This window comes from Pygocentrus nattereri, chromosome 21 (assembly GCF_015220715.1).
Source record: "Pygocentrus nattereri isolate fPygNat1 chromosome 21, fPygNat1.pri, whole genome shotgun sequence".
NCBI lineage: Eukaryota > Metazoa > Chordata > Actinopteri > Characiformes > Serrasalmidae > Pygocentrus > Pygocentrus nattereri.
The window spans coordinates 6623896-6650833 of NC_051231.1; the positions used below are offsets into that span (position 1 = coordinate 6623896).

General features: G+C 40.7%; 1 protein-coding gene across 2 annotated transcripts in view; it reads left to right on the top strand.

Annotated features, from left to right (window-relative positions):
• The first annotated feature begins 5160 nt into the window (after positions 1-5160).
• The window catches only part of iffo2b (intermediate filament family orphan 2b), a 55985-nt gene continuing 34207 nt past the window's right edge, over positions 5161-26938 (top strand). Inside the window, exon 1 of one of the 2 annotated variants that reach the window (XM_017704893.2) lies at positions 5161-6134. In XM_017704893.2, the coding sequence (XP_017560382.1) occupies positions 5629-6134 (506 nt within the window). In that variant the 5' untranslated portion in view covers positions 5161-5628. The remainder of the gene's footprint in view (positions 6135-26938) is intronic. The other variant, XM_017704894.2, reaches the window with a different exon arrangement.

Below are 26938 nucleotides of genomic sequence, written 5' to 3' on the forward strand. Positions count from 1 at the left end.
TAGCAACAATGAGAAAAACATATACTGCCGCCTACCGGCTGCAGAAAGAAAACCGGCGACAGTTACAGTTCTTCACCGACAGATGGCGCGATAGTATTCAAGTAATCGGAGTTTCGATTTTAGTGAAATCACACTACACACCGATCAGGCATAACATTATGACCACCTCCTTGTTTCTATGCTCATTGTCCATTTTATCAGCTCCACTTACTGTATAGCTGCACTTTGTAGTTCTACAGTTACAGACTGTAGTCCATCTGTTTCTCTGATACTCTGTTACCCTGTTCTTCAGTGGTCAGGACCCTCAGGGACCCTCACAGAGCAGGTACTGTTTGGGTGGTGGATCATTCTCAACACTGCAGTGACACTGACATGGTGGTGGTGTGTTAGTGTGTGTTGTGCTGGTCTGAGTGGATCAGACACAGCAGTGCTGCTGGAGTTTAACTGAGAATAGTCCACCAACCGAAAATATCCAACAGCGTCCTGCGGGCAGCGTCCTGTGACCACTGATGAAGGACTAGAGGATGACCAACACAAACTGTGCAGCAGCAGATGAGCTGTCGTCTCTGACTCTACGTCTGCAAGGCAGACTGACGAGGTAGGAGTGTCTAATAGAGTGGACAGTGAGTGGACACAGTGTTTAGAAACTCCAGTGTCTGATGTAAAGGCTTGTAGACATCTGCCCATCCAGTATTTCCTCTAACATCAAGGAGATTAATGGGGATTTCCCCCTATTTTTCTGTAGTAACAGCTTCTACTCTTTTCTACACCTTTCCAATGCAGGGGGTGGGGTGGGGTGGACAGGCCTTAAACCTCTTCATGTGCATCTGTTTCACAGTGCAGCATTTAAAGCTGTTAAATGGAGGTTATTCAAGTTTTGTCTACTTTTGGAAATATAATGTATTGCCTGAAGCATTGCAGCCTCATCTAAACAAAATACCCCCAAAATTTTAATAATAATGACAACAGTAATAATGCACACACTGTTCAGAATAATAGCGTTCAGCTCGTCAGGTTTGTTATATAACCAGAATTGATGCACAGCAGTTTTTTGCCTCAAAGCAAGAGATATTTTTGCCCTGTAAGCTTTTCAAAATGTACATTTCCTCTAAGTAAATGTGAGGATCATTTAATCTGGCCAACTTTGCAAAAAACCAGCTCATAACACAGGATGGTTATGTAACATGTTCACATTAGGTGTGTTTCCCTTGCAGGTACGGAGATGCCTGTACCCTAACAAATATTATTCTATTGGGCCTCAAGACTGGGCATGTTTTTAAAGTGTGTAACGACTTTTACACATCGGTAGAGATATAAAGGCTAATTAAGCTGTATTGCACCAATGCGTCGGGTCAGACTATAACGTTATATAATATTGTCAACATTATCATGTTATCAATGTCTTATCAATAGCAATAATGAACGTTCATCCGAGCTGTAGACGGCTTTTCTTTAGGATCCAGTTATTCCTGACAAATGGATTAAAGGACTGAACAGAGCTATATAGAGTTACATGTCCAGGGGTTTGTAGACACTTACCTGTCCAGCATTTCTTCTGAAATCAACGGTATTGATAAGGGATTTCTCCCCACTTTGCTGCTGTAATAGCCTCCACTCTTCTGTGAAGGCTTTACACTAGATGTTGGAACATTGCTGTGAAGATTTGATTGCATTCAGCCACTTGAGCATTACTAGAGGTTAGGGAACACGGCCGGCCCTGTGACCAGAAGGTAGCCAGTTTGATCCCCTCGGCTGACAGTCAATGACTGAAGTGCCCTTAATCCCCAATTGCTCCCCAGGCACCGTGCCCACTGCACTGGGCAAGTGTGCTCACTGGCCCCTAGTGTGTGTGTGTTCACTAGTGTGCACGTACGTGGGTGTTTCACTGCATGGATGGGTTAAATGCGGAGGTCTAATTTCACACAGTGTGCAAACACAGTTGGCTGGTGGTTCTGAATTCATATATCATGATGTTGGACGATTAGTTCTGGATCAGCTTTTCTATACATGCATAATCAAGATGTTCAGTTTAAGTTGATTGAGTTGCATCAATACTGCACTCTGTGCATGTATAGTATGGACCTTTGAGTGTGTTTCCCAGTCTAGATGACGTTTTTTCAGTGAAATAGGTGCTTGCACTATAAATATTTATCGTTTTTAAGCTCTTGTAACTTCCCCTCTATGTGTCAGGTCAAATTAGCTTCCCCATTGTAGCTCAGATCCATCATAATGTGTGTTTGTGTCACTTTCTATTGGAAATTCAGTTCATGTTAGATTTTAGCTTGTAACAATGGAACTGCAATCTGCATTCATATAATGAGAGTAAACCAGAGCGTTGCCATTCATTCAGCTTGAAAAAGCATCAGGCATTCAGGCATAAATGTCTTAGGCTACAGAAAGGTATGAAAGTAATTATATTAATTAAAAACATCAACATGAAATGTAAACAAGTTGTGAAAAGGTCAGTGTACTATGGCACTGTATTCATTTACTCCCATTACATTATTTTATATAAATTTTATATAAATCTCAGCATGTAAACTAGTTCTATTAAAGATAAAGACTTTGTATCTTCCTATAAATTGAGTTCAAATATTTTATTATGAGATCGATGTTATAAATATTAAGCTATACTTTGGACACTCAACACGCTGTTGGCTATCTTGGACCAACACCTCACATCCCTGCATGCTACACTGGATAAACAGTGAAGCACATTCAGTGTCAGAAGTGTGAGATCTTTCTTACCCACTGCTATTCGGCTCTACAATGAGCCTCCTTACTGCGGAGACGGCGCTGATCTGCTGTCTGAACTGAGCTGAACCTCACCACTGTATCACCTCTCCTGTTAATACACACTGTGCAATATATTATAACCTGCTACTGTAATGACACTTTCACTGTGCACTTTAGACTGTAAACACTGCTCATATTCATAGTTATGCCTATATTCATTGTGTTGTAACAACCTCATACCACTTAGTGCAACACCTGCTCTCATAGAAATACAACAAATCTGTCTTATATGCTAATATACTTTTATTGTATCTATCTATCTATCTATCTATCTATCTATCTATCTATCTATCTATCTATCTATCTATCTATCTGCATGCCTGCCTGCCTGCCTATCTATCTATCTATCTATCTATCTATCTATCTATCTATCTATCTATCTATCTATCTATCTATACTATACAGTCTATCTATCTATCTATCTATCTATCTATCTATCTATCTATCTATCTATCTATCTATCTATCTATCTATCTATCTATCTATCTGCATGCCTGCCTGCCTGCCTATCTATCTATCTATCTATCTATCTATCTATCTATCTATCTATCTATCTATCTATCTATCTATCTATCTATCTATCTCCCTGCCTGCCTATCTATCAATCAATCAATCAATCAATCAATCAATCAATCAATCAATCAATCAATCAATCAATCAATCAATCAATCAATCAATCAATCAATCAGTCTGTCTGTCTGTCTGTCTGTCTGTCTGTCTGTCTATCCATCCAGACATTAAGCTAGAGAACGCTTTAGATTCCAGGGCTCATTATATGATCTATGTATGACAAAAGAAAAGCAGGCTGCAACAGGACGGAACAGGATCAGATTGAAGTCCACCACATTACACATGGAGCCTTTAGATCCCAAAACCAGAAATAAATGACTTAAACATTGTAGTCAGGCTAAAAAATGAAGAGAAAGTCCTTGTTGCTTTATGGCAACACCATGCAGTGAAATGCTAACCTTCAGATGAGTTGATGTGATTTATTTTGCCTTAATTTATCTGTACAAATAGATGATGAAATCCACCAAGAAGCAAGCTGAGAAAACTGAATCCACCTTCTTACGATATGTTAATCTGTGTACTTTTAGATGGAATGGGAATGTCTTTTGTGGTGGGAGAGTCTGGTTGTGAATTAGGTTTGAATATCACACGTATATTTATTGTATTTATTCGCTTGGTTGTTTGTTTAGTTGATGGATTCATTAACACAAAAGGTAAACATGCCAATGTTTTTCTTAAAGGGGAATTCCACTTTTTGTTTCTACATGAGTAAATGGGTAGGATGCAACAAGGCTATTCTGATTGGCTTGTTATGAAATGCTATTTTTGACAAACTTAGTTTATCAGTTGCTCACATTGATGTTAATAGGAACCAGACGTCTGAAGAGTTAAATGCCTCTGAAAACTCCCTCACCGAAAGTTATTACATTAAATGGTTATGAATATGCTGTTTGATGTGTGAAACATTATTTTACAATAGTTGTAGTTTTGGCTGAGAATCTAAATCTGACTTTTTTAATCCATTAATGGTGAAGAAGATCCTGTAGTGCACTGTAAGGTGAATCAGCCCCCAAAGAAAACTTTATTTTCAGATTTACCACTAATTACCAATTACATTACGTATCAACATTACATAGAAAAACCTATGAAGGTTCACGGGTGGCTTTGTATAGTTTGACAGTAAATAAAATGGCTGTATTTATGTTGTAAAATCATGACGTCTGGTTCCTATCACAACCACTGTGAATTAATGTGATAGCTTCTCTACAGTGAACCACTTCACATCAAACCACTCTAAATGACTTTACTTACATGTCAGTGACTGACATGGAAATTTTGGGGGGGGCTTTTGATGTACTTTCCCAGATTTTTAGCTGTCTTACTTGTGAAATTATGAGAGCTTTTTTAAAATCCCACTTATATGAATGAAAAATTGGGTACATGTGTATTTAAACAGGTTATTTTTTTTTATTGATGCAATTATTCATAACAATCATAACACACACCTCTACAGCGTACATCACTACTACACTAAATAGGTAAATTAACAGCAGTGAATGAATCTAACATAACACACAAACAAGAGAGGTAAATAAACAGTAAATAAGTATGGGGGCATATCATAATAATAATAATCAGACATTTACCCTGTTAAAGGAAGTAATTTTAAACACGTTTTCTTGCTGATGTTGAGATGATTAAACTGTAGTGGGCGTGGTTTGTGGCGGGCGTGTGCTGTGGTGGGCGGGTCCTGAAGCCCTGCAGTCAGACTCCTCTCTGTGCCTGGGGGGGCGGGGCCCTCGATGCGGTTACTGCGCTTCAGCGCCGCTGTAACTCGATCCGTTAGCAGTTGGATTTAAACCGGCTCTCGTGCGCCGCGCGGTTAGACCGGGTACCGACCGCTTTCAAGCGGCTGTGAACTGCTTATATACAAACGGGACTTTTAAGTTTAAAAGCTGAAGTAAAACTTTTTAAAAAACGGCTCACGTCTCTTTTACGTGCGGAGCGAGGATGAAGGAGCTCCTGAGGGAGAAGTCGAGCTGACAGGGGAGAAGACGAACCGCCACCGCTGGCTCTGGTGAGCTGATGTCTGCGCATATTTCCAGAGAAACGGGATTAGTAACGCTGAAAAGATAAGGGAAAATACTCATAGTGATGGTGGACGCACTCGCCGTCGCTCTTTCACTCGGTTTTCGGGGTGTTTTAGATGTTTTAGACGCGGTGCGGAGAGACGACCGTTAAGCGGAGGGTTTGGACCGCCTGCTTTAGCTAGCAAATAACGGCTAACGAGCCGCAGCGGCGGTACTGGCTTCCAGAGACGCAATGAACTCGCTGCTGTTCGGGGACGGTCTGCCGTCGGCCGCCGCGATGCTCTCGGCCCTACACGGCGGCGGCGCCACGGGCGGCAGTCCCGGACCTCCAGCGGCCGCCTTGAGGAACGACCTGGGCTCCAACATCCACGTCCTGAAGACGCTGAACCTGCGCTTCCGCTGCTTCCTCGCCAAAGTCCACGAGTTGGAGCGGCGGAACAAGCTGCTGGAGAGCCAGCTGCAGCAAGCCGCCGAGCGGGCCAGGTACCACAGCCTGTTCGCCCGAGACGTCGCGGTGCAGACAGACTCTCCGCAGGAGTCCCGGCTGCCCGGCACTATTTGGAGCTTCACGCACGTGTGGAGGTCCGGAGAGCGCGTACAGACCGTTCACGGGCCCGGTGTGTCCTGGACCCACCCGGACGGAGTCGGGGTGCAGATTGACACCATAACGCCAGAGCTCCGAGCCCTGTACAACGTACTGGCCAAAGTGAAGAGAGAGAGGGACGAGTACAAGAGAAAGTGAGTATGTCTGGAGAGTTTAACGTGACTTGTGGCATTACTGTCATACTTTATAGGTGGGCTTCTTGCTATATATATATATTTATACCACCTTTATATCTGTATATAACTATAGATATAAATATGTATGTACACTGTGTGTCTAAAAGGGTCCAGACTCCCCTTAAATGATGTGCCTATTGCTGAGCACATAATAAGTATAATCTCCATAGAAAAGCATAATGGGAAGGCCTGGAGCAGCCACACATGAGCCTAAGTTCACGATGCCCATGCCAAGCTTCATTCAGCTAGAGGGGTCTAAAGCCCCCCAGCATTGGACTGTGGAGCAGTGGAATTGGAGTGATAGAGCACTATCTAGTACATTTGGGATGAGCTGGAGTCATGTTTCTCCAGATCATCCAACATCAGTATCTCACCTCACTTATGCTCCGCACTTAAGCGATGTTCCAGTGTCTCCTTTCAGACGAGTAAGGGCTGTTACTGCAGCAAAGTAAAGACAAACTATTAACGCTCTTGATTTCAGAAGCAGGCTTGTTTAATCAGATGTTTCCAATCTTTTGAACTTGTATGAATCCATAGTGTGAGAGTCAGACACCTGGAACTTGGCTACTTATGAAGGAAGACAATATGTGTGTGTATATGTGTGTATGTGTGTATGTGTGCTGCATGGGTTGGACTTAAGTGAATGTCTCAGCCTAAGTGAATGTCCCAGTCCAGCCCTGGGACCTTGAAACAGCAGCTTGAACTGAAAGTCTAATTTCAGAAGTTCATATCCACGCATACTGACTCACTCAGTGTTTATTCATTGACAATCCGCTCATTAAACCTGCCTGTCCTTAACGTTGCTCAAGCATGGCAGGCCAGGCCTGCGACTTCTAACTGCCCTGTGTCTAAAGCCACAGCTCGATTGTTTTGAGACTGATTCATTGCAGTGGAATATCTTGGCAGCAGGACAGCAAAAATGACCAGATTTCTTGGAGTGAAACCCAAAGGAATGGGGCTTTTGAAAGTAACCCTGAAGAGCATGCTTTGATGGGTAAGGGCTATAGAAGGCTTTTGGAGCAGCATAATTAATTCATGGCCCACAGCAGGGGACCCCAACTTCCGTCCTGCAGGGCTGGACTCCGGCACAGTTTGGAGGTTTCCTTGCTCTACAATGTGATGTTGTGATCATTAACTGATGGGTTGAACACGGCTCTGAGCTGGGAAATTATAAGTGTGTCATAGTTCCATAGTCTGACAACCCTGAAACACTGCAACATCACATATTCAGTATATTTAGTAGCTTATTAGTAGGAGCACAGATGAAAGCAGAGGTGTTTTTTGACTTTCCCAAACAGATGTGTTTCCCCAATTGAATGATCTCTCAAAATATGACTTTGGCTGCTGTTCCACACAGAAGGGACTTAGTGTTTTGTTAACCAACTGCTAGCTTTTTCATCTCAATTATAGCAGTAATGTTTCCCAGTGTACGTTTTTATTGAAGCCTCCTATGTTGTGCAGTTTTGCGTTTCCCCAAAACATCAGCTCCTTGCGCCAGACCTGTAAGCAGATGAGAAGTAAACATCTCTATTTGTGCTCACTTGTTTATTTCCTAGGGGGAGCTGCCTGTAGATGCTGCTGCAAAGCCTTTCCCATCTAATGAGCTGAGATTGTGCAATATATAGGTGCTTGATCAAACTCTACTCAGTGATCCCTACAGGTGTTTGAAGTCGTCTGAAAGGAATGTGGTCTTCCACACACTAATCTTGTCATCTGCATCACTTTATCTGTGTTTTCTCTCTTTCTTTACGAGAAGACAGCCTTTTAAGATTCATTTGCCATATTCATGCACAACTTGCCCCACAGAACTGCTAAGTGTACACGGAGTTGCCGGTTTATCGGGCACACCTTCCTTGTGCCTACCAAATGCATTTAGGTGCACTTTGGGCAAACCTGCATGTTTAAAACCAAGAAGTGACCCAAACAGGAACCAAAACAGCACACAGTTCCAGCTCTAGTTCATTATCCACCTGCTTGGACCACAATCACAGTCCCCTCTTATAACCACCTAATTTAATTGGCCACCCTATTAAGGCCACCCTGCTTGCTGGTTAGTTTGACATTGTGGCTGATATAAAGGATATACTGCACTGTTCTACGGTGTAGAAACAAGGAGGTAAATATAATGTTATGCCTGATGCTACACACACACACACACAAATAAATATATACACTATATTGCCAAAAGTATTCACTCACCCATCCAAACCATTGAATTTGGATGTTCCAATCACTTCCATGGCCACAGGTGTATAAAACCAAGCCCCCAGGCCTGCAGACTGCTTCTACAGACATTAGTGAACGAATGGGTCGCTCTCAGGAGCTCAGTGAATTCCAGCGTGGTACTGTGATCGGATGCCGCCTGTGCAACAAGTCCAGTCGTGAAATTTCCTCACTACTAAATATTCCACAGTCAACTGTCAGTGGTATTATAATGAAGTGGAAGCAATTGGGAACGACAGCAACTCAGCCACAAAGTGGTCGTCCACATAAAATGACAGAGCGGGGTCAGTGGATGCTGAGGAGCATAATGCACAGAGCTCGCCAACTTTCTGCAGAGTCAATCGCTACGGACCTCAAAACTTTACATGACCTTCAGATCAGCTCAAGAACAGGGTAGAAAGTGCTGAATGCAGTGGTGTAAAGAGACGCCACTGGACTCTAGAGCAGTGGAGACATGTTCTCTGGCAATCCAAAGGACGAGTCTGGGTTTGGTGGTTGCCAGGAGACGGTACTTGTCTGACTGCATTGTGCCGAGTGTAAAGTTTGGTGGAGGGGGGATTATGGTGTGGGGTTGTTTTTCAGGAGTTGGGCTCGGCCCCTTAGTTCCAGTGAAAGGAACTCTTAGTGCTTCAGCACCAAGAGATTTTGGACAATTTCATGCTCCCAATTTGTGGGAACAGTTTGGGGGCGGCCACTTCCTGTTCCAACATGACTGTGCACCAGTGCACAAAGCAGGTCCATAAAGACATGGATGAGCAACTTTGGTGTGGAAGAACGTGACTGGCCTGACCTCAGCCCAATATAATTTTTATATTAATATATATATATATATGTGCGTGTGTGTGTGTGTGTGTGTGTGTGTGCTTTATTCACACTGGAACACAAATTAATGCTGTGCTCACCTTTAAGGCTATCAGACACTGTTAGTAAATTGCTGCAGTATGAAGAACAGCAGACATGAATAAAACATCTCCTTGCAGGGTGATTGTCTTCAGCCAAATGATCTCTTTAACCAGTGTAACTACAGCACGCTTCAGGCATTCCAGGGATACACATATCCCTGATCTGAGAGCAGCTGCAAAGGCATAAGATGCTTCATTGTGTGGCATTTAATCTGTGGCTGTCCTGAAGTGACCTTATATAGAACCCTTATGAATGGCATTTCATTTGGATGTCGGGGACTATTACTAATGCATGCTGGAATGACCACACAAGAGTGTGCAGAGCTGTCAGCGTGGGTGGGGGTGGGGAGGGGGTAGCGTGTGAAACAGCAACTGTTCCGTGCTGCCGTTATGGAGCTGCCCCTGCTGCCTCTTCTTCTAGGCATGTGCTGACTCACGAGTGAATGCAGCCATACTGCCCAAAAAGACAAAGAGCCAGGCCTGAAGGAGGGAAGGAAGAAACCCTTGTGCTGTTTTGACCACACTGGATTTTTCCATGCGTGTGCCATATCCTGGTTAGCACTCAGTGAGCACTTCTCAGCCAGTGAGTAATCGGGTTACTCATACAACCACTGACTGATGTGGGTGTATCAATGTCTACCATCCCTTGTAGTATAATTAAATGACTAAAATTGTGCAAAACTGCAGTTTCCTAGCTTTTTTATGACAAAAGATTTGGATGTACTGCACAAACCAAAGTTTTAATATGTGTCCAACCCCAGTGTTAAAGTCCATATGTAGAAAGTTGGCTGCAAAAACAGCCTACTTTAAATTCATTTTTGTGATGGCAAAAGCTAGAACCCTTGCATGTACCTGCCTCTTCAGATTACTGCATTTATACCTCAAAAGATGCTTTCATATGTGGGACTGAAGTCTGATCCATACTCGATCTGCGGTAATGCGACTCGGTGTGAACAGCCAGATCGGAATTCATGCAACTTTTACGTCAGTCCAGCTCGACATTCGTCATAATTTCGTGCTGCTGAGACCCATAAGGCTGATGTTTCTGTACCATAAAATTAGAAGATACTTATCGCAACCGTGCCCTGTTCAAAGAGGTTTCGAACAAAACGGACAAAGGCGGCCGGAGGAGACTGAGGCTGCAGCGTCAAGAAAAACGTTAAAGAATCCGAGGACCAAAGAAGTGGCCATGGCCGAATAACATGCCCTTTTTACTGTGAACAGCTGTCAACCATTGGAACTTCATGGTGGCTCCTGTGCTGCTGGCGAAGATGAAAATGAAACCTCCGGGAGTGACAGGCGTTCGCTGGCACTCATGGTTGTTTGCCTCTGGATGAGTCATGCGAAGCATTGTCCTTTTGCACATGCGGGTCAGTTTAGGAGATGATCTCTTCAGATTAATGCTGCATACAGGTCACATGTGAACAGCCAGACAAAAAAATCGGATTTGGTGAGAAAATCAGATTTGGGCCACTTTTACCTGCTCTGTAAACATAGCCTAATGTTGAAGTTATAAGGAATGTTTCTGCCTAAACTGTTTTTAGACAGCCAATCAGAACAGAGCTCTTTTACATATCGTCTCGTCGCTGTCCAGAGAAAAACATCTCCAAAATAGTAACTTTACAGGATATGTAAAAAAAATAAAAATCAACAAAAACGGAGGTGCATGGTTTTCTTTGGACAGCCATGATATAAATGTCACACAAGCACATTAGCAAAAAGAGCGAAAAAGATTCACGATAAGAAAATAGTCGTGCAAAAATCAATCAGAAATGTTTTTGGTGCGTAAACCCAAGCAAGCGTCATGTGTGATCCTATGATAAAAATGGTAAATGGAAACTTTATATAGCTGTGCTATGTGGACTAGATTTATGCTTTTAAACTTTTTGGTAATGGTTAGTATTTGAATATGCTAGCGAGAAATTTTTTTACATAATTATTAAAAGCATTTTAGGTTATTATTTAAAAAAGAAAAACACAGTAGGTTTAACATTTGTTTATCTTTATCTGGTCATTCGGTTGATTTAGTGATTTTCTGTCTTTCTGTGATACATCACTTGTTAAATATTTATATATATTAACTTACATAATGATAACACACACCCTGTATACGCTGTTCCTGTATTTCTTCACCTCCGTATATGGCTCCACTAAGATGTTGCCATGTTGTGAGATGCAGCATGAGCTGCATGTTTTCAACATGGTGGTTTTATGCTGGGAAATTGGCAGAACGAATCAAATTCCTCTGCTTTCTGAAAGCAATTTAGTTTAGAGCAGCATCTGTGTTTAATTTAGCATGTTTCATTAGGTGAAGGGTATTTTGCTGTAATTAAAGATGGTTCAGGAGGTATTAAAATGTTGTTAAATGTCAAAAATGGTCAAAAGTTTAAGTTTTTCTATTTCTATAAACAGTCTGTGTTGACATGGTAAGCGTACGAGATACATAAAATTTTAGTTGTAGGGATTCTGTAAATACCCTTAAACACTGTTTATGTTGTCATGTTGTAATGTTTTTCCATCATTTCACTATTTGCTCAGTGCACTTGTGTTTTATATAGTAGTTCAACCAAGTTACTGAATGAATACTTACTTTTCTTAGGTAATGAGTAGGCATGTGCACAGGTACTCAGTACTCAGTGAACCGTTCAAGGTGCTAGTGTTCAAGGACTGAAATGACTGTTTGGGTATTGCTATTGGGTATTGACATGATTGAGAAGGTAGATGTAGTGTGGCTTCTTCACTAACAAGGCTAACTACTCTAGCCGATGTTTTCGAGGTCCAGAAACACTTTATATTTCTCTGACTAGACCTTGTGTAAGATGACAAGACCTCCTCAGCATCCAGTGTTGTAGTGCTCCTCTTTTTTTCATTTCCCAAGTAACTAGACATAGATTGCCTTACCCGCACTTAGTAATCAAATAACAGGGAGACTCTGGGTGACTTGAGTCGGCAGTAATCAGACTCACTAAATAAGACGGGACGTTAATGTAACTCAGGCCCAATCCCATTTCACCCCTCGTCCCTGCCAATTAGCCCTTAGATCTCTGTTTCTGTGTGTCCACGTCTAGGGGTAGGGTGTCCAGATTTTTGTTGCGATGGAGGGGTAGGGCGAAGTGTTTGGGCTACATAGCCCTTCAAACAGATATTTTTAGAGGCACATTCCAAACGGAGTGTGGGATGAGGAGAAAAAGGAAAATCCCGCGAGATGGCTGTGAGAGCAACTGAAGAAAGCCACAAATGTGAGTGTTTTCTTTGTTAAAAATCATGTATCATCTTAATGTCGTTTCCGTTGAACTAAAGCCCAGAAGTGAGGAGCTGAACTTTTCCCTCCTCTGCTGTCACTGCAGACTGGCAGGGTCGCCTACAGAGCAGCGCTAGTAGCTGTTAATGAAGCATTGTTCTTCTTTATTAGAGGGTTGTTCCATTTCATATGAGAAGATTTCAACCACTACCCCTTGTAACTCAGTTCCAAGGGGCAAGGAGACACTCAAAAACAAGGGGTATGGGTGAAAATAAGAACAGGGATTGGGCCTCAAAACTCAAACTGAATGCCACAGGTGTTTTTTTTTTAAAATCATGCCACTTTGCCTGAAAGTATGAGCATACATCATCTAGAAGTTGAATGTTTAAATATTTAAATCCTCAATTTGTCAGGCATCTGTAGTTGGTGTCAGCTTCGCTCTAGGAGTGTTATACAGTGTTATACACTGTAGTTGCTTATTTCTGGTACCGTGGTCTTTTTTCACACATGCACAGACTGAGAAATTAGAAAAAAATCTGAGTAAGAATTTACATGCGCTGAGAAATCCAATTAATGAGCTGAAATCCATTTGGCAGCTGTTCTTAATCAGATTTCTAGACTGAGAAATCAGAGCGTGCTGCTTACATACATTTGAATAATTAATTTAGAAAAGTGCAGAAATCCAGTTATGTTCAGATTATTAAATGCATGCAAACGCACTCATATTTACTCTCATATATGAGATCATGTTGAATAATGGACATGCTATTCTATGCCTTTCAATGTACAATAGTACTGCAACATAGTTTAGCTCATTGCTTTGGATCAGTGTAAGCACTAGAAGGAACATTCGGAGGCTTTGATCTCACTGCCAGAACTTTAAAGATGAAAGGCCTGATAAGCAGCCTGTAGCTACCCACCTCCTCAGGAACCTTTAAGACTTTAAGTATTGCAGAAACTGTTGAAGAAAAAGTTCATGTTGAACTCTTGACTGTTGATAAGATTATAGCGAGATGGTAACCATGATTATTAAGTGGCCCATCCACAAATTGTTATCTTAGGGGAAACTCTGAACTCCATAATTAGATGAAGGATTAGTGAATGAATATGTAATAACCAATTGTGGAACAAGGTGCCATGAATCCTATAGCTACTGGATGTTATTTTGAAACCTTTCTAAGCGTTTGCTTTGCAATGGAACAGTAGAAAAAGTCAAGTAGCCAGTCTCGATCCCCATCTCTTTGGTTTCTTCCCTTTTTTTCTACCCCACCCCTCATCATCTCTCTATGTGGTCAGGCTTCTGCTTGAAATTCATTTTGACCTGGCTGTGGCTCCCGGCAGCATTCTGCTCCAGTGACTGATTAAATCCTCACAAGTATAGACACATAGCCGAAGATGGATCTCCTCCAGTCATTTCTTAAAGCTTTTGGCTTGCCAGCTTTTGCTTGGGGAGGAAAACTCAAGAGATGTCAGGTCCTGTGGTCTTCAATAAGCCCAGTAAAGCAGAGCATCAGTGTGCATGCATGACTGGCTATTATTTTAATGACTTCTAATATGATTTCATTCAAGCTGTAATATGCTCTGACCTTAATACGTTTTATGAATTTAATGGCAGTTGGAGAGTTGAAATTCAAATGAAGAAACAAAAAACTGCCGGGTTTTGTTTTCGCCAAAATTCTTGCACGCATCTTGCGCAAACCCAATGTGGTTTCAGGCTCACAATAATCAAAGTATTGTAGGTTGCTTTCTGCTAAGTTATGCAAGCAATAAGAAAGCTCAGTGCTGTTTTTCAGAGTCACAGAATTGATGGCTTTCTACTAAAGGGGCTCTGGCGAACTTTCATTTGCTTTCACTGTTTCTCTCTCCTCTACAGCCTATTATAAAGGCTAAAGGGAATAGCGGGGAATTTATGGTCCCTTTTCTATTGAAATGAAATCATGCACACACACACACACACACACACACACACACACACACACACACTTATGCATGCATGAGTAAATTCTTGCCTTAAGTTCCTTAAAGCACAATGAAATGTCAACATAACATAATATTCTCATAACAGAATGATCCGGCTCAGAACTACAAATGCCATGTTTTCACCGACAAATGGGAAAACAGCAAGAAACAAAGACGGTTTAATGCACACATTGCAAAACACGTTTCTCTTAAAGATTGATGGCCTATTGTGTTTCAGCTTGACTGACATAGAAGTTATAAGGTAGTCTAAATGGTTATTTAGTTGACAGCTTTGAGGCACGTTTAGGCCTGTAGCAGATGGCAACCCCGAGCTCCACCTTGTTTATTCCCCTTAATCTCCTTTTAGGAGGACAGAAATCTAGGATTAACGAACAGAACAAAAATTGCTTTCAAAACAAAAGATCTGTTCCAAGCAAAACAGCATTCCTCACCGTGTTGTTTTTCTGCGGCTTTCAGTTGGCCGGGTTGTTAGTTTTCCAGTTTAGCAACTGTTATATTGTACTTGGATTGACATGTAACGATTTAATGATTTCTTGCAGAACGTGCTTGATTAGATTATGTACAGAATGAAGTGATGTGTCGCCAGTTATCTATATGTTCAGTAGCAGCAACACTTAATTGTGGATAAAGTAGCATGTGACAATCCAGGCAGAATAATTGCACGCATAATTGCACGCATCCAAACTCACGCATCCCAGACAGATTATTGATTCCTCTGACCTTGTGCTTTTCCCACCAAACACTGCTATGTCTTTTTTGAAGCTGTAGAGCAGCAGCATTGAACTCTGGTGCTGGGGGGCTGGTATCCATCACTGTTGGTGATTTCCCCACTGTGTGTGTGTGTTTATATATATATATATATATATATGTATATGTCACGTCGTCAGAAGAAAACCATCTCCAAAATGGCAACTTTACAGGAAAAGGAGAAACCATACTTTTAATGTAAATCACTGGAACCTGACTTTTTTGGGGCGTTTCTTTTGATCTATTCATGATAAAATCTCACTGTTGTCGGAAGAAAAGAAAACCTTGTATCTCCATTTTTCAGTTTTTGACATAACTTCAAAGGACCTGTTGTCCTTTACATTGTATGTAAATTTCATGATGAATGGAGCAAAAGAAACGGCCCAAAATGAATTGGAAAGATGTCTGCCTTTGACTGCATTAAAACTACAGTAGGTTTTTTCTTTCTCCTGTAAAGTTCTAATTTTGCAGATATGAGGTTTTCTTCTGACAACAGCGATATATATATATATATATATATATATATATATATATATATATATATATATATATATACACATATATATATATACATATATATATATATACACACTCACCAGCCACTTTTTTTAGGTACACTTGTTCAATTGTTTGTTAACTCAAATAGCCAATCACACGGCCACAACTCAATGCATTTAGGTATGTAGAGGTGGTCAAGACAACTGACAACAAGCATCAGAATGGAGAAGAAAGGTGATGTAACTGACTTTGAACGTGGCGTGGTTGTTGGTGCCAGACGGGCTGGTCTGAGTATTTCAGAAACTGCTGATCTGCTGGGATTTTCACGCACAACCATCTCTAGGGTTTACAGAGAACGGTCAGAAAAAGAGGAAATATCCAGTGAGCAACAGTTGCGTGGACGAAAATGCCTTGTTGATGTGAGAGGTCAGAAGAGAATGGGCAGACTGGGTTGAGATGATAGAAAGGCAACAGGAACTCAAATAACCAACCAAAATCTCTGAGGAGTGTTTCCAACACCTCGTTGAAAGTCTGCCATGAAGAATTAAGGCAGTTCTGAAGGCAAAAGAAGGTCCAACCTTTTACTAGCAAGGTGTACCTAATAAAGTGGCCAGTGAGTGTATATAGTTTAAAACCATGAATATTTTGTTAATACATACTCTGTTGTGGTTTCCATTTGCTAAAAGAAAAATGATAACTGTTGTTTTTACTGCTGAGTGAATCCATTTCTTCTTCTACTGCGTCTTTTTCCTTCTTTCTGAGGCAGTAGTAGTGGGTGTCAATTGAATGTCATAAATGCATCACATCACAAAATAAAATATTTAAAAAGTGGAACCATATGAATGTCAGGACTTAAGCTTTTAAATTAGAGAGGTTTGTTTCCCTTCTTGGTAGGGAATAAATAGTATAGGTGCATCTTTATTAATTTTGAGTGTATAGCATGCACATAACTCTGTGCTGTCACATATCACATATTTTTGTATAGCGTTAAAGTTGATTGTGCTTCCTAAATTGTTGTAATCAAATCATATAAAGGTGAAAGGTTTACATTTATGCATTGGCAGACACTCTTATCCTGAGCGAGTTACAGGTTTTTAATTGAGTTACAGAAGAGGACAAATATAGTGTTGGGAGTCTTGCCCAAGGACTCTCATTGGTATATGAGGGGAGTCAAACTGCTGTCTGCCACGTTTAGGAAAATTGTATTCCCCACTACTTACACCCTTGCTGATGGATTGATTGGCCTGTGCATACAGTCATATGAATCAGTGTGCAGTTCACTGACAGAGTCCTTCATCTGTCCACTGCTGCAGTCAGCATGACCCAGAGCCTTTATAGAGGAGAGAGATTGATGCGATGTAGAGCCATTGCCCACTCAGCATAGTGGCTGTAAGTTTGCACAGTATATATGTGTGTGTGTGTGTGTGTGTGTGTGTTAGGAAGAGAGAATGTACTGAAAACTGCAGTCAGGTCAGTGGCACATGTATATATTGATCACTTTGAGCTCAGAGGCATGCGCTGCTGTCCTGAGAAATGCTCCCTGTCATTATATAGGGCCAGTCTAGTGGCTATGGAATGGAGCCATATGCAGAGTGGGGGGTAGATAGTATTCCCTCACACTGTAACCCTAATATAACCCTGGTGTCTCCTAAGCAACCAAGCCACAGCATAACTAAGAGTAGGTGATATAACAATATGTTATCGTTATTGTGATAACTACTTTTTTAAGCATGTAAAGATTTATTTTAGATTAAACAATAGGCCCTAATACTGGCACTTTAATACAGTATCGGTAATAGCAATAGAGAACAAACAGCACAAACTAACGAGCAGAACGAGCCTCGCTGTGAAGATCATTAACTCTGATCAGCTCTTAGCTTCATTATTAGAGGGAGACGAAGGTGAAAAAAGGATGAAATGTTTAGTTTTTCCACCGTTTACAGGCTTTAACTTCTGTTTGGCGCTGTTGTCATGGTAACGCTGAATGATGCTGCATGCGCAGTGGAATAAAAGCACATGAAATCTGATCTGAGCGTCACATTAAGGTCACATGGCCACGAATCAGATACGCATCCAGTCTAGGACTGAATGAAAGTGACTCAGGTCAAATTTGCAAAGATCAGATTTGTGTCCACACGGCCCTGAAAACATCAGATCTGAGTGTAAAGTTTTCAGTAAATCATTCCTTTAACGTGAAGTTCGATTTTATTTAAATGTTGATAGCCACATTTAAATGTTGCTAAATACAAAAGACTATGTGCTGTCAAAGGCTATAGTCCGGCGAAGCCACAGGTGTGGCCAGACATATTCAGTGAAAATCTTCATGTTCAGTTTTCACCGTTAAATGTTGTAACGTTATCATTTTGACTATGTAAATGGTAAATCGATGAAACAAGGTCCCAGTTGGATGTAACACAAAGGGTCTGTTTCATATTTTTAAATAAAGGCTTGAAAATAGTTTTCAACAATGTAAATCATAAATTATTAGGACAATAGTTGTGTCTGGAAATGCTCAGAGTTATTCAAAAGGGCAGCTACCATTCCAGCTGCTCTTCCTTCAGACCTGCAAAACACTTTCTACTCTATGAATAATTGAAGTGCAGCAGAATTTAGCTCATTTCTCCGGATCAATGTGAGCAGCGCACTGAGAAGGAACTTCTGGAGGCTTTGATCCCGCCAGCAACATTTTAAAGATGAAAGGCCTGATTAGTGGCCGGTAGCTAGCCGCCTCCCTTGAGAAACATTAAGACTGGATAAAGTATTGCAGAAACATTTTGCTGCCCAGTGGACTTATAGATTATTACCATTTATATGGACACCATAACTACATGAACAAAAAGTAAAATTAAAGCGTAATACTCATGTATCGAAGAACAGTTCCCTTTAAAGTAGTAGCCACTGGATGCTATTTTGAACTCTGCTTAAGCTTGGTCATTGTGACCATACTCCCATCGCAATGGCAAAACTTAGACAGATATTAAGATGACAGAAAGAGTACCTATTTTTTTTAAGAGTATTTTGGGCTTATAAGACTTTGATTGTGTAATGCTAACAGCCCCCAGTGCTGGTAAAAAACTAATTTACTGGCATTTATTTATTGTTTTATTTAATGCAAAACATTGCAAGATACTAGACTATCCTTACATTCCATTTTTTCACTATGAAAACAATCAAAACTCTACGGAAACTTTACCAAATGTGCCTGTTTTAGTCTTGAAAATTTTAGGTAGTTGTGAGCAAAACTAAACAAAAAAAAATGCTAGCCAGTGCATGACTGACAAACACAGCTTGCCCAAAGACAGTTGTACACAAATAAAATCAAGTATTTATTAAAACACAAAAACGTTTACTTAGCTGTAGTTACTTAGAATTTTCAAGTCCGCTTCAGTGTTAGGAACCGTCACAAATTTACCAGACGAAAAGGTAAAGCAAAGAAATTCCCAACCCCACAGTTATTTTCTAAATGTTCACCCCAAGAAGAGGATCTTGTCTTTTCTGCTCTGTGTTACCAGCATAGGCCTAGTGGAGGATAATATAGCTAACAAGTATTGAAAACTTGTACCTACCAATTAGCATTGTGCAAACTCACCATATACATGACCTAAACCACAGTTAATCGGAAAGAAACTCATTTATGTGGTTTCTGATACTGTATGACATGCCCATCTACAAAAATCCAGCGTTCAGGCTTCAAGACGACGGCTACCGCTGCTTTTAGCTGTGCATCATACGTTTGTCCATTTTTATAGAATGACATACACTGGCTGTGTAAAAAAAAGATTTTTGCCAATCCGATTGAATACAATCAGATTACAGATTCAGACTGAGGTGTTTATATGCTCACTCTGTCCAACAATCTGATGGACAATCTTCGTTTGCATGCTCACTACAAGTAATCTGATGCAAAATGACGCACATGCGTGGAGAACCATGTAGAGTAAATGTTACCATGACAGCGAACATCATGTGAGGTCCAGTCAGAGTGAGATGAGCAGCAGTGAGCAGTGCTTGTGTTTTTAATTGCTTTAAACTGATGTCAGACTCAGGAAAACACCCTTCATGTGTACTTATTAAAGAAGGCTGAGAGGAAGACGTCGTCCCACCGCCGTCTTTTAAAGATCAGAGCATGAACTTCGTCTCCTCTGCAGACCATGCCTATTCTTCTTCTATTCAACGGATTATTTAGAGGTTTACCCACCTCATTCAATCGGATAGAAATTGTATTCCGAATGGCCTCAGTCGGACTGGACTATTCCGATTAAGGTGTTTACATGGACGTGTTCTATTCCGATTGAGCTATTAGTCGGATTATTAACAGATTATTAGGCTGCATGTAAACGTGTCTAGTGTCAGAAACCACTGAAGTTTAGCTGAGATTACTTAACACCTCGATGTGGTTTAAGACATGGTGTGTGTCATGATTTAGAAATGCAGTTTGTATGATGTTAATTGTTGAGTATAAGCTTCCATTACTTGTTAGCTACATTAGCCTCAAAGCTCCAGTGCAAAGCTAAAGAAGCAGGCGTGTCCTGGCTAATCAGCTGCGATTGGGACGGGGTAAAGTTGATTTTTTTACTTAACCATCTTTTTAAGAAGTGTGTTTTAGACACCCTGCTGTATGTGCTTGTGTAGTAACATTAGCAGGCAGTGGAGGCTGGGCAGAGTCTGTGCCCTGTCAGCTCTAAACCCAGAGGACCAGCTTTTTAGCAAGAAGCTATAGGCTGCCTTAGTTAGTGCTGATCCACTCTCTCTCTCTTTCTTATCCTGCTTTTTGTTACGGCCTATAGGACCCTGAGCTGTCCCATATAGCTCCTGTTATATAGTTGGTGTATTTATAGAGGTTCCCTGTCTTTATTACAGCATTAGTGTTGTAGCAGCATTAGCATGCCATTATTAGTATGCTAATATTTAATGAGTGTTCTGCAGACAGCTTTGTTTAGCACACAGACCCACAGCTTATATATCAGCCGTGTGAGGGAAAGGTGAGGCCTTCACGAAGTGGCCTCCATAGACCTCAGTTTCCTCTATTGTTCATTAATTCTTCATTATAGCCGAGATATTACAGCAGCCAGGGCATGACAGAGCTTTATTATCAGCATTGGAGCTGAAATTCACTATCATCCTATTTTAAGTTTCAAGTTTCAGTAATTTGTGTGAGGATATTTCTTTATGTAGGCATGTCACAATTTCCTTTCAGTCATCAAGTGTTAAGATCCCAAACTACAACCGCGTCTAGATGGTCCATATCCTATATTGTTGGAAGAAAACCTTGTATCTCCAACATGGTAACTTTACAGGAGAAGGAAAAAACATACTTTGCTTTTTTAATGTAAGTCAATGGAACCAGAATTTTTTCCAAGTCATTTTGGGTCATTTCTTTTGGTCCAATCATCATGAAATTTGCACACAATGTAAAGGGCAACAGGCATTTTCACATCATGTCAAAAATGAAAAAACTCAAAAATGGAGATACGAGGTTTTCTTCCAACACCAGCGACATGTTTCTTTTTTATTTTTTCTACATGTGACATTTATTTTTTTTTTCCCCCAGAAAACAATCATAGTTCATTTTTTAAGTGACACATTTCCAACCTCTGTTTATTCCAAACAATTAAGCAGGCTATTTTTGTTACTATGAATTTTATTCTGATATATGTAAATGAGCTCTGTTCTGATTGGTTCATCAGAAAAAGCACTCCAGTCTGAGACACTCCTTTTCAGTATAGCATGAGTAGGCAGCACTAAACTGCTGTAGGATGAGGAGGCCTATGTATGTAAATGTGTTGGTTTCTGTGATGTGACAAAACAGTCATTTCAAAGCAGCCCTGTTTCTGCAGCTTTGTTTTCATATATAACTGTATGCACAGGAGAGTCAGTGGCATGTTTAGAAATTATAACAGGGTTTATATACTACACCAAAACTTTTTATTAAAAAATAAACGATGTAAAAAAGCCAAGCGAAGCTAAAAATGGTTTTCCATGAAATGGGCCCTTGAACTTTCTTTTATGTTGGGCTTAGAAGAACTTAGGATATACTTTAAGAGCTGAATAAGCTGCAAAGTGTGAGAAACCAAGAACCTAACAATTCCTTGTTTCTAATTGTGTGCAACTCCTGAAAACAAGTATGTTTTTGGTCTTCACAGCTTACTGTGCTTTTGAGCTGAAAGATCTGGCCAATGAAGGCATGGCGTCATCGTTTGATCCCTTTTAGCTGAACAGCAGGCAGTGCTGTATGACATTTAAAACAGGAATTGGTGTTATGGCATGTTCTCAAGCTTACAGCACAAAAGCAGTGCAACACTTGCCTCTGAAAGCATGTGGAATATCATATTTCAAACTCTTTCAGTATCAAGTGGTACCAGAATATGCTTCGTATGAAGCCACTGTGAAAGGATATCGATGTCTTCAGTCTCTTCACGTTAGTGAACGCTGCAAGGCTTCTAAAAGGTGGTTGGTGTAGTGTAGTGGGTAACACCTCTACCTTCTACACTGTAGATTGGGGTTCAATCCCCCACCTGGACAAGCACCCTACACTATGCCAATAAGAGTCATTGGGCAAGACTCCTAACACCACCTTCGCCTACCTGTGTAAAATAATTAAAATTGTAAGTTGCTCTGGATAAGAGTTCTAAAGGTCTTATGCTGTACATTTGAAATACTACCACAGCAACAGGAGTGTGATGTATATTTATCCATATACTGAAAATAAACATACCAATGAGGCTTTAATCTTCAGATATTCAAAAGAAAAGGATCAGGAGACTATTTAAGGAATGACTTGGCCAAACATAAAATTTGTTTACTTCTGTCGTTGTGTTGTCTCTGCTAGAGGGGGTTACATGTGGACTTAATTTGGGGAGGGTGAAGGCAAGCACAGGCTTCCTCTGAGACCTGTGAAACCAGCGCTTCTTTTTGAACATCACGGGACAGCCGAACGCATTCGGATGAAAGCGCCAACCGCCAGATCTGTTATGTCAGCTAACAGACGCCTGCACTGACTAGCATCATATTGAGTGATGGGAGGAGAAGGGGGGCCATCCTATCCACCCAGAGAGAGCGAGGCCAATTGTGCTCTCTAGGACTCCCGGCTATGGACGGCTGTAGCACACCAGGGATCAATCTCGCGATCTCCTAATGATAGGACAACGCTTAGACCGTTTGGGATTTGGGATTGGGGATTGGCCCACACAGGTCCCAGTTCCACCCTGGCTCCACCCACTTATCATTTTCTTCTGCGACTTGTTCTGGACTTGTTAGCTCTCAAATTGTTGGAACAGTTTATCTCCACTTTTGTAGTTTGTTTCTTGCATACTATGAAGATTTTGTGAAAATTTTATATAAATTTATGCAGCAATTAAATATAGAAATGGGCCAAAATCTCATTAAATTAAGAATAAATTAGAATAGAATTTTATTACAATAACTAACATGAAAGAATAAGACAATGTTTTGCTGCTCCTATAAAGTTGCAAGGTGTTTTTCTGACAGTGATGAGACATACAGTACATACCCCACACATTAACTTTACAATTTGAGACGTGTTGCTTCCTGATTCTCTGCATTTCTGAGCTGTTTTTCTCGTATATAATTTCCTGTGTGTGTTGCTAAGATGTGCCTTTATTCAGTAATTCAGTATGGCAGAATTTGCAGTTTGACCAGAATTTTAACATACGCTGAGCAGCTTTAATTCCAGCTCCCACTACACTGTCACACACTGATCAGGTGATGCAGTCTTTCCTCTGAACAATCGCAGCAGAGGTGGCCACAGCACGGCAGAAGGAGGAGCAGAGAACAAAGAGCAGACTAAAATCTCACTCTGCTTGGAGATGCTCACAAATACATGTTTGCAGACACAACCTGTGTGTGTGAAGTAATAAGGCACAGCTTGCACATACATCACCACTGTATATAACCACTATATATAACCACTGTATAACCCATGTCATATACATATTTTATAAACATACTTACATTTACACTCACCGGCCACAATATTAGGTACACCTTGCTAGTAAAAGGTTGGACCCCCTTTTGCCTTCAGAACTGTCTTAATTCTTCATGGCACACTTTCAACAAGGTGTTGGAAATGTTCCTCAGAGATTTTGGTTGGTTATTTGAGTTACTGTTGCCTTTCTATCATCTGGAACCAGTCTGTCCATTCTCATCAACAAGGCATATTCTACTCGTCTCTGTTATGACCACTGCCTGTATCGACTGTTAGTGTTGGCAGCCCCCAAGCTCTGAGACTCCTGTGGCTAACAAGTAATGGAAGCCTATAGACACCAATTAGCATTGTGCAAACTGCATTTGGTCACATTTCATTAAGTGCTGGAATAATAATGCAGATGGATTTTATGGCAATGGATACAATTATAAATGAGCTGTATAGAGAAAGAAAGACAGAGAGACACAAGGAGAGAAAAAGGGGATGACGTAGAGTCTTCGCCACTCTCTGATTAAGAATCACCGCTCCCTGCCAGGCTGGCTGATGTCCATCCTGGCAGTTTGCTGGGTATTACCATGACGACAGTAGGCCTGTCCCATCAGTGGCCTGTCAGGTGCGGCGCATTACTTGAAGATTTACAAACAGTGTTTGAACTCAGCATCCTGGCGCATACAAGCTGGAGGCTGTCATACTGTGTACTGACACAGACTGAGGTGAAAGAACAGAGATAGGAGAGGCAGAGGGGGCTGATTTGTGGAAAGGCTAGTACTGGAAGCTTATAGCCGGCACTTAAGCATTGTGCAAATTGCATGCCTAAGTCATCACACATTTGTCTCAAGTCATAGCAAGTTGTGAAGTAATCCTAAACAGACTTGCTTATGTGGTTTCTGACACTTTTCTGACACTTTGACATACGGTTATCTATAAAATGCACAGAATTCAGGTTTCCTGGTTGCTGCTACTCCTCTTTTTTTAGCTGTGCAGTGTACTTTTTGTGTAGTCTATTTGTGATCACTTAACTTGATGCAGAAACGTGTCTTGACTGATTAACAACATTTGTGGACATGAATGTAAACTAGAAGATATGTATAAGATAATTAAGAGCGCTTTGGTGTAAAATAAGCCATTACAGCGAAATGTATTATGTCAGAATCGTTCACAGTGGTGGTTATAGGAACCAGACGTCTGAAGAGTTTGTGTTTAAAAGGATGTTATTACAAGAAATGGTTATGCACATGTTCCCTGAGACACTGTTGTATGATCGTTTTAAGTTAAAGCTTCAGCTAAAATGTGTCATTTTAAGAGCCACCAGTATTTTACTCTTTCAGTATTACAAGTGTGTAGTATTTGGATGATAACAAATATGTATTTGTGTTATAAACTCTGGGACCCCTGGTTCTTATCACCACCAGAACCATTGCACATAGAGGTGGCTAAATGGCAAAAAAAAATTTGTAATACATTTTGTGTCACAATGTTTATTTTTTCTGGCATCTTAGAACAGAAGAAGTAGTACCATATTTAAAATATTATCAAGAACTGTGAATCTGATTACTTATTTATCTGATGATGCTCTATTTGTAATCAGACATGGAGTTGAAAGGTGGTTTTTAAAAAGTACTAATGATATCCATGTCATATTGTGACATATTGTAATGAAATTTATCACGATAATGATAATGTTGTCATATTGCCCAGCACTATTTTTCCAGTACTACATGATTTTTGACTGTTCTTTTAAATATTGAAAGCCAGTTTGCTTTTAACAGTCATTTGGGCATTATACACAAACACAAAGAGAAGCATACTTCATATCATATGCTGTTGCTTGGATACAGTAAAGATTATTACAGTAATTATGTCTGTAGCCTCCATAAGCATGGCATCATATACTAGCTCACTTTCTCTAATAGTGTGCCACACCTTTTGCCCAACCTTTGTCAAGTCCGAGCCTGTGAAGATGTTTGGCTTATAACAACAGCTTTTGCAAAAAGTTCTGCAATTAACCAATGAGTAAGTCTGTGTGTCCAAACAGCACTGTAGCTACAACACATACTATAGTTCAGAGGCTTCTGTCCTTCAATTCACCTTTAGAGGATTTTTTATTTTTCATTTTCTCAGCATTATTTTTCTCACAGTGCATTGAAGCCCATTTTCACTGCAGTGAGTAAATATCCAGTGAATTTACTCTACCTCTTTTGAGGTCACCTATAGAGGAACACAAAGAACTTCTGCAGAACAAACATTACCCAGTGGCATTGACAGGCATGGTTGAAAAAGGGGACTTTGAAGACCCTAGCTAAACATCAACATCCTGCCTTGCTTCCACGATGGCTTTCCTGAAGGTCATGAATGATTGAAAAGACTCTTTTGTGTTTGGATGCATTATCTGTCTGTACGGGAACGTCTCTTGAATGGCTTTGCTCTTCTTTGAAGATGATTCAGGAATCGCACCCAAAAGATATGGAGAAGCAAGTTGGTACAAAACAACCCAGACATTCGTAGAGAAACACTCATCATCGCCATCTTCTTGTTGACGTTCCTTTCAGTGAAGTTCATATTGTTGTTCTTTGATTCATTCCTGTGGACGTATGAGTCGAGACAAGTCTTGTGGTCCACCTTTCCAATCTGCGAGTTAATAAGAATTACACCTACTGTTAAATCATATTCCCCACCCTTGTTTTACGATGGTTTTTTATATATTGCTCCAAGCACATCATTTCACATTACCAGCACAAAGGAAAATCTTAGGGTTTGGCTGATTTTTGGCTGCAGTTATAGACAATTACCTGGAAAAAGGTTTTTGATCTTGGCTGTGTGACAACACCCGGTCACGCCTGTTTGTTAAAGCACCTCTTAGAGGTGGGCGCATCATCTTGCAGGGTGTGCCACTCTATAAGGGTTTTAGGATGACAGCTAACAGCCCGAGGGCGAACAGGACGGTAGGTTTGTGCCTGTCAGGCTGTTGAGGGATGAGATAATGAGTTTGTACAGAGTAAATGAGGTGTAAACTCAGTGGCATTGTGGGTGAGGCAGGGTGGGTGGAGGGCAGATTAGGGTCTTTCTAATAAAATGGCTGCACCTCATCCGGCTCACATACGCTGTCCAACAGTGGAGGACCTACCATCGTTTCCTCACAGGGCAGATATATTCTTGCAGGTTGTTGAGTAACTCACATTAACTATTACTAATGCATGGTAACCACCTGGATGATGTAATTAAAGCC